At 34.0% G+C, this 13,332-nt stretch overlaps 1 protein-coding gene across 5 annotated transcripts in view; it reads left to right on the forward strand.

Moving 5' to 3' along the window:
• ICA1L (islet cell autoantigen 1 like) overlaps positions 1 to 13,332 on the forward strand; it is a 77,754-nt gene that overhangs the window by 14,013 nt on the left and 50,409 nt on the right. For all 5 annotated transcript variants that reach the window (XM_056807363.1, XM_056807362.1, XM_056807366.1 and 2 more), the window contains exons 3-7: positions 845 to 917; positions 3,305 to 3,428; positions 4,936 to 5,134; positions 6,204 to 6,329; positions 10,069 to 10,167. In XM_056807363.1, the coding sequence (XP_056663341.1) occupies positions 845 to 917; positions 3,305 to 3,428; positions 4,936 to 5,134; positions 6,204 to 6,329; positions 10,069 to 10,167 (621 nt within the window). The remainder of the gene's footprint in view (positions 1 to 844; positions 918 to 3,304; positions 3,429 to 4,935; positions 5,135 to 6,203; positions 6,330 to 10,068; positions 10,168 to 13,332) is intronic.

The following is a 13,332-nucleotide window of genomic DNA, read 5'->3' on the forward strand; positions in this document are numbered from 1 at the left end:
TTTTTTTTTTAATGAGTGATCAAGTTCAAGCATCAGGAGAACAGAGAAACTAAATTTCAAACGATTCCACCCGATGAATCAATGATTCATGATAGCCATAAACATTTAAATGCTATTAGCATAATTATCTATAAAAATCAAAGCAAGAGAATTTTGTGATTGCTGTAGTAATGAGAGCTTTCTTAATCTTAGCTTTATAAAACCCAAAATGTGACTTTTTCAGTGTTTCTCTGCGAAACCTGTATTCCTTGTCCAGATCATCCAAGATCGAGGTAAAAGATTTTGTAGATAGCTACAAAAAAGAGTGCATACTTTCACCTTAGTTATATATACTCACAACACCCTCTGTGACCTCATATAGTAATTCTTATTTAGGGAAATTAATGGTCTGAAAAGTACTAACTAGAAAATATTACTAAAGTAATTGATAGTTATTATGGCAATGTGTTGTAAAATTTTTATAGCCTTATCATCTCCCTAATTATATTTTGCTTTGTGTTCCTGGAACATTCATCATCTGTGCCTTGAAGGGAAGTCAGGTTAGAACTAAAATTTATTTATGAAAAACTATATCTTTTTTGTTTATCAAGCTTTGATTGTGTTTAGTTTGATTTGAATGAAGTTGCCATTGTAATGATAAGAAGGAAAATTCACCATACTCATTTGCTTGTTTTTGTATATCTGTTACTCTAAGAAGTAAAACTGGAACTTATTTTTATCATAATGAAGGACAATTAATATAAGCTAAAGAAAAAATATCTAGTTGTAAAATATTCTCTAAGTGATATTTTATATTTTTTAATATTTCTTTAAACTGATACACAAACAAAATTTATTTTTCAAGGTTTTTCACTCTATTCAAGAGACGTGTACTGAGCTTCTGAAGATTATTGAGAAATATCAGCAAAGACTCAATGGTATGTAATCATAGACATCTACATTATGCTGGTTAAATTCTCTTTTTATGAAAATTTTAAAATTTAATTTGAATATTAAAGGAGATGGCTAATTTACTAAAGTAACTTTTAATGGTTTTAGGTAATGAAAGTATCCTGTTCTTTAAAAAAAAAGTGACTGATTGATGTTAAGATTATTACTCTCCTGATCCATACTGTCACAGCATATTGTTAATGTACTCCATATCTATTATTTATTAAATATGTAGTTCAAGATTCTCATTCCCTGGGTAAATTTCATTTCAGTGTATAATCCAGTTTGGGGAACCAATAGGTTTTCCACAAATGATGTCATCTAAGCTTGAAATGGATTGAATCCTACTTATATGGTTAGAAAGAAAAAAATTCCCTCTAATATAACTCCACACAAAATATAAATCAGAAATTTTTGGTCTGAGAGATTCATTGCATGCAATGGATCTCTAAAGAGATAAATTTTAACATTCCTTCTGATCAATAGAAATGAAATTTTGAAGGAAACTTGAATAAGTTTTCTTTTTCCTTTTTAGAAATACCTTAAGTTTGTCTACATATATATCCCATTTTTTCTGATTTTTATTGTTTTCCCATATTTTCTCTTTAACTCAAGTGGTTACTTAGTTTTAAAAATCATTGATAATTTTAGATCCACTATATTTCTATGTTAATCCTCCTCATTCAATAAGTCAATAAGCATTTATTAAGTTCCTACTTTGTTCCAAGTATTTTCTAGGCATTGGGGGTACAAAACCAAAAGTTACACAGCCCATAGCTTCAGGGAGTTTATGTTCTGATGGTAGATTATGATAACATGTACACATACAAATATAGACAATATATGTAAAATGGCTATGTGGTAGTTTGGGGAAGTAGGATACCGGCAGTTGGGAGGTTTCATGGAAAAGTTGGTATAAGAACTGGGTTTTGCAGGAAACCAGGAAGACCAAGAGGCAGAGGTAAGAAGAGAGAGCATTGAAGACCTATGTGACAGTCAGATCAGAGGCACAAAAATTGGGGGGTGGGGGTGGTGGAAGAGAGGGGTGGGCGTGTCAGAGAGAGAGAGAGGAATAGGCTGGGTTGAAAAGAGTGTTAAATGATAGAGGTTAGCTTTGATATTAGCGGTAAGAGTAGCTGTTTGAATTTAATGATTAAGGATAAGGGAAAGTAAGTCACTTTGGCATCTGTGTGGAGGATGGATTGGAGTAGGGAAACACAAGGGGAGGAGATCAGTTAAGGGACTCCTCCGGGAGTCTGAGTGAGAGATTATGAGGGTCTGAATTAGGGTGTTGAGTAGTAATGTGAGTGGATAGAAGGGGTTGCATGCAGGAGATTTAATAGAGATTGAAATGGCAAGGTTTGGCATGGAAATGAGTTGTCAAAACTTTTTTTGTGAACCTGGGTGACTGAAAAGATGGGGTACCCATGACAGAATGGGATAGTTCAGAAGAGAGTTGAAGGGATAATAAAATATGCTTTGGATAGGTGGAGATATACATTTGGAGATGCCCAATCAGCATTTGGGGATGTAGGACTAGAATTCAGGAGAGGTACCAGGGCTGGATATGTAGTTCTGGGAGTCCTCAGTATAGAGATAATTGAGTTCACAGAATTGATAAAATTACCAAATGGAAGAGTGTCAAGAGAAGAGAAGAGAATTCAGGGGAGAGCTCAGTTACTGGATGGCATTTATGATTATCTGTCACAGGAGACAAAGAGCCAGTCTGACCGATAGGAAGAGTGCCTTATGAGAAGAGAGGATTTCAGGAACAGGAACAGCTTCAGTTGAATGATAGATAGAAAGCCAGATTATACAAAGAGAATGTTACACATCAGAAGAGAATGGGAGGAGAGGGAGGGAGGTAGTTTACGGAGATGGACAGAACTATGTAGTGAGGGTGACGGGTATGTTTGAAGAGAGCAGGGGAGGAATTCATAGAAGATGATTAAAGAGATAGGGGGTGATTGTGGGAGCAATCTGTTGCTTTTCTCTTAAACTCCTCAGGCTTTCAAAGATCAAAGCTCAGCCATAACAGTTGCCAGTTGTCGTAGTTTGTTGTAATATTTAGAAATTTTGTAGGTGTTAGCACCAGAATCCCAAGGGAGTTTGAATGCACAGGAGGAATTGTAGTTTAGAGAGTGGCTAGACTGTGAGTGCAGAAATCAGTGAACAAATTATTCTTTAGGAGCCCAAGCAAACATGGCAAAACAAAGTCATTTTTCTAAGATGCAGTGATTCATGAATGAATCTCTGGATGGTTGCATAAAGGTTTCTTGTTTTATATCATATCCTTGTAGATAAATCTGTATTTTAGTTTTTGATTTACATGCAATGGAATAATTGTGTTAATTGGTATTTTTTACTTCCCTAGCTATATCTGAGGAAGAAAATGAGCTTGGACTCTTTTTAAAGTTTCAAGCAGAACGGGATGTAACTCAAGCTGGCAAAATGATGGATGCCACTGGCAAGACACTCTGTTCTTCAGCCAACCAAAGGTTTTTTAAAATCAGTGTTTCCTCAAACTTTATCATATTTGATATACTTATTATATTTTAAGAGACATAATGCAAGTATGTTGGGTAAATTATATAGTAACAAATATTTATAAACATTCTATACTATTAGTGTTGCCTTTAAAATAATTATTTTCAAAAACGTTGAAATCATTAGTATCTTATGCTGTATAAGAAGAATTTGGTACTGAATTTACGTTTTTTGGGAGATTTTATGTAATCAAGATATAGATATGTTAATATTTTAATAGTCTGCCTTGCCGAACTAAATATGTAATTATTTACTTTACTATGTAAATTTACATGTAATTGTTTTCAAAACTTTGTAATTTTCTTTTAACTTACTTTTAAACGTAGAAATATTTTTCTTTTAAGCCACAATTCACTTTATCACATTATACTTTTTGAATATAAAAGAAGCTAAGTCTCTTATATTGCATTTACTTAGAGTAGCTGAAATTTGTTGACTTTTTAGAGGAAGAATAAAAGCAGTTCCAGTTAAAGTTAGGAGTAATATTTCATTGTGACTATGCAGTTCAAGAAACCTTAAGTCAAAAGGATATATGAGAAAGTCCTTTGCCAAAAGAGCACCAGTTCCAGTAGATGGTCTGAGAGAGTTGGGAAAGAATTGGATTCGAAGTCAGAAAACCAGGGTTCATATTCCACTCTACTCTAGACTAACTCAGTGACCTTGGGCAACTTACTGAGTGTTCAAGACTTCCATTTTCTCAGTTGTAAAATGGGGAATTGGAATGGATGATTGCTAGGGTATCTTCTCACTCCTATGGTTCTGTGTTTGAAAAATTCTTTATTAAGGAAGGAGAGATTAGTGAAGACATGAATTGTACAATGCTAAAAAATGGAACAGTTTACTTCGACTTGACATTTACTTCTTTACCTCTTCAGTTTTTAGAAATTGATTCTCTTATTAACTCTTTGAGGATTTTATCTATCCTTTCAAATTCAGGTTATGTATGTATATGAATGAAAGGTTTTTGTTTTGGAAAGAGTATACTTTGTACAAGTGGTATTTGTTTAAGAAATTTAAGAGGGGCATTTGCTATAATTATTATCTAAATAATGTGATTGACTTATATAGTATTACAGAAATGCTATGCTTTAAAAATAAGGGATGGTAAAAATGGAACTGCAGACAGCTTCTTATTTATCAAACCAGTGAATGTCCAATTTTTTTAAACTTTATTATTTTAGTCTTTTGGTATATTGATTTCCTATTAATATATCTATTATGCCATTAAACATTTTGTAATTGCTACAGTTAATCAAGTGATTTGTTTATAGATATGACAAATTTGACAAATTTGAAATGGTGTTCTACATATGTAAAGAAAAATAATCACTCATATTTAATTGCAAGTTCTCCAAAATGGTCTTGGAGATGGAAATCTTTATTAGTATTGATTTTTTCCTCTAGGTTTCCAGTTTTTATTTCCTATATTCCCTCTGAATCTAATTATTTTTACATTAGATTAGCCCTATGTACTCCTTTGTCTCGTCTTGAGCAAGAAGTAGCAACTTTTAGTCAGAGGGCTGTATCTGATACCTTGATGACAATCAATCGAATGGAACAGGCCCGCATAGAATACAGAGGGGCTTTGCTGTGGATGAAAGATGTATCCCAAGAGCTAGATCCAGACACATCCAAACAAATGGAAAAATTCAGAAAAGTAAGAAAATCTTTTTCTTTTATTGGTATATACCTTAAACCACAATTAATTTGATTAACTGTATTTAAAATATTATGTTTTAATAAAAATGTCATATGCTATATGTTACTTTTCTAAAAGCCCTTGTGGGAGAGACAGTACATTTATATTTGTTTTTATTACACTTCTGTTCTATTAATCTCTTTGAAATGAAAAATATGCTTCATTATTTGTCTTTTGGTGGGGGAAGCTTATGGTTTCTTTATTAAAGAATGGCTTGTTTCTGAAAAAGTTTTCAAAACTTAAGAATAAATAAATCTGAAGCAGTTAATAGAAAAAGATGATGAGACTATAATAATCTTACCCCATCATACTCTATAGCCTTTTGAATAATTTTCCATGAAATTTTATATTAAGCCTCAGATATATTACTATATTTAAACTTCCCTTCATACCATTTGAGTGTATAGTTTATGAATTATAAAATGTTTACTAATGCTTCATAAAAGTGTCATCTATTCTCTGAAGTTTCTTTCCAAAATCCAATATATAATACTTTATCTCCACAGCAACTTTTGGTGTCTATTCCTCTTTCTACAGTTCTTAATGTTGTATATTACTATTGTGTATTTTATATAGTTTATTGTTATTCAGTATTCTATTTACTATTTATAATAGTATCCTATTTATTATCTGCTAAATATTTGGGCCAATAGCACAATGGCTAATTGCACAAATATTTATCAGATAGTAAATAGGATACTGTTGAAAAGAAACAGTATGTAACAGAATGAAAACAGATAAATTGATTGATTTGTGTGTGTATATACATATATATCCTATGCTTCCTCTACAACACACTTCATCTTTAGTCATAGACTATATATGTAATATATATAACTTATATAACCCATGTAATAATATATAATAATAAAAGTTTACAGTTCCTTTTCACAACAACCTGTGTACTATCTGCAAAGTGTTTTAAGTCATTAAAGCAATGTATGAGAGGATATACGTATAAACAAATATATCACTTTTGTGTTCTATTATTGGCAATATTATAATATAGAGTTTTTATGATTATTAGGTGCAGATCCAAGTGAGAAATACCAAAACTTCTTTTGACAAGTTAAAGATGGATGTTTGCCAAAAGGTGGATTTACTTGGAGCTAGTCGCTGCAATTTGTTATCTCATTCACTCACTACCTACCAGGTACCCACTTCCATGGTCAGCATGTCCTTCCAGTAAAGAGTGTGGTGAGATTTCTTTTAAAAAAAAGTAAATAAACTGAAAAGAATCCTCTTAACTTTGCTGTGCTTGGCTTGCTATTAGACTTTGGCATAGCTGTTCAAGCCTAAAATAGAAAACTTTTTTCCTCTTCTGTAGAATGAAGCCAACTTTTTGTTACTCAACACAGTGGACTACAAGTTTTAGTGAGGATTACCCAAAGCCAGAACATAAGTAGTACAATATGAAATTAGCCACCAATAACTAACATTCATTAAAATTTCCATTTAGGACTGTAGGGGAAATTGCAAACTAGTGGAAAGGAATCCTTTTCTAGCTCTGAGGAAAACACATAATTTCGTGTGCTGCTGAGTGACTCAGGAATCCGTATCTTGATATAACAAATTAGAGCTTTATCTCTTTTCTGTCTAATATACCAAAAAAGAACCAAAAAAGGGGACAAATGAAAGGAAGAGAGAATTAAAGAGCCAGGGTAATCCATTTCTAAGTAATTAACTGAGTTTTGACAGGTGAACAGAAAACGTTTTTAAAAGGGCTTGTTTCTGTGTGTGACTTTTCTCACAGTGACTAGTCATTAGAATATGCTTGCATAATAACTTGATAATTATAGAGGGGCAGAGTAAAGACAGGGACTCTCTAGTGCTATTCTAAGTTCCCCTCCAAAAAATAGTAAAATAACTACTCAAAATTAATTCAGAAGTAGCAGAATCATCAAAAAAATGGTGTGAAATAATTTTCTAGCCCAAGACAACTTAGAATGTTGGCAGGAAGGGTTTGTCTCATTGGAATGAAAGTGGAGTGCAATCCAGCTACAGGCAATGCCAGCACAGGCTGTGCCCTAGCAGGCTATCAATAGGCTTTGGGGGTGACTGAATCAGCATTGTGGCAGATTTTGGAGTACCTCTTGTTACAGATAATTCAGAGGCAGGCAAAATGATCAGTCAGAGTTGTTGAGAAAAAAAAAAAATTTAAATCATGTCTAAAGACCCCTTAAAATCAATTTAAGATATTTAACTCATTAAATTTTTCAAAGGTTGTTAGCCAGGTTGAGTCCATCCATCATCTATGTGACAATTAACAAATGCAAAATGGGGGGGAAAAGCTGTTAATGGGCTTTTACAATATTTTATAAGATTTTGTTCAGTAGTCATAGGGGAAAGGTAACAGAATATATCTTAATAGTTAAAATGTAGTAGATTAAACGGATTCAATGTAACAGAATAGTATTGAATACATTAATATATGAACTTAAAACAACAAAATTAAATTTTAAAGCAAAACAATCAGCAAAATACAATAAAAGTCTGAAAAGGCTTAAAATTTGGCTCTTTAAAGTTCCTTTCTCTATCCATTCAGATTCCTTTTGTTACATTTCTGGAATCTCCCATAGTGAGGGAGAACATGGTTTTGAGGAATCCCAAACTGGATGAATCTTAGAGTCTGGGCAGGCCCAAATGGCATAGGGTTGGAGGGAGATGAATTTCTCCCCTGAATCTCAGGCAATATAATTGAAAGGACCAGTGCACTCATGAATGGTAGAAACAAAAACACCCTAAAATTGGAAGCTGTTTGAAATAGGCAAGGTACTGCTCTTTCATAGAATGTGCCATGCTTGTAATTTACTTCCTGTTTGGAAGAGTACCCTTCCCCTTCCCCCCTGAGGTAAAATGCTAGGGATCAGTTTGTTTCCCCAGCCACGTGGAGAGGGAGTTAGGAGGCTAATTGTTGCATAAGGAAAATACACCTCAGTTTTTACCAGTTTCCCAGAGAGTGGCTTCAAGTTTGAAAAGATACAGCAGTAGCTAACAGCAGGAATGAAGTCAAGGTTGTGGCCAAAGCCAGAGCAGGAGTAGGAGCAGAACTAGGAACAAGTAGGATAGGCAGCAGCAACCAAAGGCAGCAGGGAGGAATCAGAAACTTGGGCTCAAGCAGATGGGTGAGAGAAGAGACTTATCTCTTCTCCGCCAAGAGTTTCTGGTTAAGTCCCTCAAACTAAAACAGCCAGGCCGGGAGGGAGAGTGACTGGGCAAAAAGTGGAGACTGAAGAAGTAAGGCAGCTGCTCCAAAGAGAGTTCAGAGTTCTCTAGGAGTTTGAGAGGGTGGGTGGGTGGGGAACAAAAAGCCTTGGCAGGAAAAATGTGATTTAAAAATTTATCTAGGCTATCTTTAAAAAATGGAGTTTTTTCTCCATCTTCTGGTTGCCATAAATATAAAAATTTAATTTAATTCGCAATAATAAAATGTCATATTTTAAGGGATTTATTAATGATCATTACAAATAAAGGAATAAGAGGGATACAAAATAAAGACCACATGCCCATGGCTGTTTAGCCATTTCAAAATCCCTACTTACCACCTCCATGCTCGCCAACAGGGCCAAAAAAAGGTGGGACCCTCCACGTCCCCATCTAATATCCCCTGTCTACAGGAAGTACATAAGGACAGGAAGTCAGTGGGCTCCCTGGAAATGTAGTTCTTTTTTAGGGTAACAAATTTTCAATTATACACCTCCCAGAGTTGACAAGCAATTCCACTGGGTTATACATGTATTATCACTCAAAACCTATAATCTTCATTACATTAAATTAAAATGTTTTTGCACAAACAAAGCTATTGTAGCCAAGATTAGAAGGAAAGCAAAAGATCTAACTATTCTGGAGGGCAATTTGGAACTATGCTCAAAGGACTATAAAACTAGGCATACCCTTTGATCCAGCAGTTACCACTACTTGGTCTGTATCCCAAAGTGACTAAAGACCTATTTATACAAAAATATTTATAGTAGCTCTTTTTTGTGGTGGTAAAGAATTAGAAATTGAGAGGATGTCCATCAGTTGGGGAATGGCTAAACAAGTGGATTATGATTGAAATGGTATACTAATGTTCTATAAGGATGAGAAGAAGGACATTTTTAGGAAAACCTGGAAAGGCCTATATGAACTGACACAAAGTAAAGTAAGTAGAACCAGAACATTGTACATAGTAACAACAGTATTGAATAATGATCAATTATAAATGAATGACTTAGCTATTCTTCAGCAATACAATGAGCCAAAGAACTTCCGATGAAAAGTGCTAATCACCTCCAGAGAAAGAGCTGATGAAGTCTGAATGCATATTAAAGTATACTTTTAAAAATTTTAATTTATTTTTCTTGGATTTTTTTTGTGCGTGTTTGCTTTCATAACTTGACTAATATGGAAATGTTTTTTATAACTGCATATTTATAATGTATATCATTGTTTTCCTTCTCAATGGGAGTGGAGGGGTAGGATAGAGATAGAATTTGAAACTCAAAATTTTACAAAATAAATATAAAGAGCTATTTTTACATGTTATTGGTTATTGGAAAAATATTAAAAGGGCTAAAAATAATTATACTTGTGTTCCTTGTCTTTACAGATTGATGATTTTAGTGATTCTTTTATTCATTTCTTGGAAGAAGTTCTAATCTATCATTTTTCCTTCTCTTTTTTTATTATGTATAATTAATTTTAGGAAGTTTCTGAGCAGCTATTTCTATATTATAAATACAAAGAATTTAATTACTTTCCTTTTGAATTGGTTTATTTATTTCCAAAATCTGGAGGGACTAAATCCCAATTTTTTGGAATTGTTCATCCACTCCCTTAGTGAGGAAAATAATACTAACATAATGTATAGGTAAAATATAGCGGTAATATCCTCTTACCTTTTCCTTCAGAGAACACTGCTTGGATTCTGGGAGAAAACAGCTCGAATGATGGCCAGAATCCATGAAGAATTTACAGGTTTCCGTCCATATGATTTTATTGCACTAAAGGTGAAGTTTTCTCAATGTTATTTTATTTTATATATTATATAGTTTGGGGGAGAAATATTGAACTATTTCCCATTGGGCATTTTTTTTCCTTCTTTGCTACACTAGAGATCCTATGGTTACATTTGTCAATAGGGCTAAGCAAATACATCTGAGTGCCACTTGAGGGCCAGTGTTATGAATAGACAAAAGTGGAACAAAGGAAAGAAAAGTGTGAAAGAAGAAAACGTAAGAAGGAAAAAAGAAAAAATGTTATAATGGTATCCTACCAAGCTTCTTTTAGATTTAAAAAATAAAGAATTCCTTCCCATATATTGTACCTCTGATATATCACATGGCATTCTTTTAGAATTTCTTTGAAAAGTAGTGCAAACTATACAATTTGCTTAATCAGTTTTAATTCTGTAACATTAAGTAATTCATGTTTGCATATTAAAGACTGATACATTATAGAGGAGTATGTATTTATGTGTCTTGATTCAGTATTCATGAATCATCTGTTATATGTTCTGTATTTCACACTAGGGGAGATATTAATAAGACCTGGACCCTATCCTCAAAGAGCTTTCAGTCTAATATAGGAGTGGAAAAGGAAGGAAGAAAAGTATACACATAAATTAATATAATATAAACAGAAATGTTAAGTACATAAAAGAATTGCCAACTATTATATCAAACATCCTTAAATATTCCATGCATCTGCAATCTTACTTTTATAAGTATTCCCTCCATATCTTCTTTTCTTGTACATCTCTTGTCCACATTCTCTTATAGATCCTCCAGAGAAGATCTTTGTAATATGTTGAAAGCTTTCCTCTAGATTAAAAATTTTTTTTTAATATTTCATGGGTTTTATCCAGTATTTGAGCTCTCCTTGCATTGCACAGTAGTCACTTAAAAGTTCATTGCATGGTGATGTTGTAATGTAAAATGGAGATTTGAACCCTAGACTTCAATTCCCAGAAGTCCTTGGTATTTCCCAGAATTCCCTATAATCTCACCTGAGTCTCCACCTGGGCGAGATCACAATGAGTATTTAACTGGCTCTCTGCCTCACACACTTGGGCTCTCTTCCATTGGAATGATGTAGTGGGTAAGCTAAGTGCGGGGGTTTTGAGGTTTATTAAAGATTATTAGAAATCAAGGAATAAAGAAAATACAAAATAGAAAAACTACATGCCTAGGGCTGATTAGCCCATTCAATAGCTTACCCACTACATCATTGCAATGGAAGAGAGCAGATGCGTGTGAGGTAGAGAGCCAGTTAAATTCTCATTGTGATCTTGCCCAGGTGGAGATTCAGGTGAGATTATAGGGAATTCTGGGAAATACCAAGGACTTCTGGGGATTGAAGTCTAGGGTTCAAATCTCCATTTTACAGGATGCACCTGTTATTCTTCACTCTTACTACATGACATTCTAATTTCCTTTTCCAATCATACATTTCTTAAATAATATTTCTTATACATAAGGAGAAATATGCTGCAACCTACTTATGTCCCCTGGTAACCTTTAGTCATCAGAGAGTGTGGTATTACAAGGTATAGTATTCTCAGGAGCACATTTTTATTAACAAAATGACCTTTTACTTGGGGATTATTTTGGGATTGTTTAAAAACAACAAAAACAAAAAAAAACATTTCACAGTTTCCTAAATACAATCCAGTTCATACTCTTCCCTTAATTCAGTTCTGGGCTGGACAATTCATTATCTATCGGCAGCATTTATCTCAGATATCTATATTAATTGAGTTGACTGGTGTTGCAACTTCTGCATCACATCAGAGTCTGAACACTTAGTTTTATCTGTATGAATGTTAGTCAAATCTTTTAAAAAAAATCATTGGACAGTCCTTATGTTGTTTGAAGTCTCAGTGCAATTAAAATATCTGGAAATAGGAGTATCTGGGGAATCCTAACTAGAGATTACATTTATATTCTGAATAGGATATTATTCTCCATGTCATTGGTGGATACCTGAAGTGGGCAGGTATCTCATTGTTTTCATGTCTTTTTTAATATTTAAAAATTTTAAAAATCATTTAACAGTTATCTTTTTGGTTGCATTTATCAGAGAACATGGTTTGAATTTAGCATATACATGAGGGACTCATTTGCTCTGATAAGTAAAATTATTTTTTATAATCAGTAAAAACAATAATCCATATTTTCTGCCCTTTTCATTAAAGGATACAAAAACAAGCAAAAGACAGCACCTGACTCCAAGGAGCTTACAATCTAATGAAGGGAACATGTAGACAAATATATACAAAGCAAGCTATGTATAAAGTATAAAATAAGTAGGAAATAATTAACAGAGGGAAGACACTAGAATTAAGAGGAGTTGGAGGAGGCTTCCAGTAAAAAAACAGAATTTTATATGGGACTTAAAGAAAACAAGGAGGTCAGTAGTCAAAGCAGAGGAGAGAGAATGTTCTGGGCAAGGAGGCACAGTCAGAGAGAATACTTGGAGCCAGGAGATAGAGGGTCTTGTTCAGGGAACAGCCAGGAGGCCAGTGTCCTGGGATTGAGGAGTATGTGTTAAGGAGTAATATGAGAAGACGAGGAAGGTAGGAGGGAGATAGATTATGAAGGGCTTTGAATGCCAAACACAGCATTTCATATTGCATTCTAGAGATAATAAGGAGCCATTGTAGTTTATTGAATAGGGGATGACATGATCAGATCTGCTTTTTAGGAAACATCACTAGTGGCTGATGGATTGGAGTAAGAAGAAGCTTAAGGCAGATTGACTACCAGCAGGCTGTTGTAATAATCCAGGCATAAGGTAATGAAGGCTGAACTATTATTATAGTGGCAGTGTTAGAGGAGAGAAGGGGCATTACTGAGTTTACAAAGGTAAAATTGACAGATGTTGCAAGGTGAGAGGGTTGGAGGGTGAGAGAGAGTAAAGAATTCAGGATGATTTCTGCGTTGCGAACCTGAGGAACTGAAAGGAGAGTGTTGTCCTCTACAGTAATAGGGAAGGTAGGAGCAGGGAAGATAATGAGTTCTGTTTAGGAAATATTGGATTTAAGATGCCCATTAGATGGACATCTAATTTGAGATTCTGAAAGGCACTTGGAGTTGAGAGATTTGAGGTTAGCAGAGAGTTAGATGAGAGAATCTTAGCAACAGGTTGGTAATTCAATGCATGAAAACTGATGA

Source organism: Monodelphis domestica, chromosome 8, assembly GCF_027887165.1.
Source record: "Monodelphis domestica isolate mMonDom1 chromosome 8, mMonDom1.pri, whole genome shotgun sequence".
NCBI lineage: Eukaryota > Metazoa > Chordata > Mammalia > Didelphimorphia > Didelphidae > Monodelphis > Monodelphis domestica.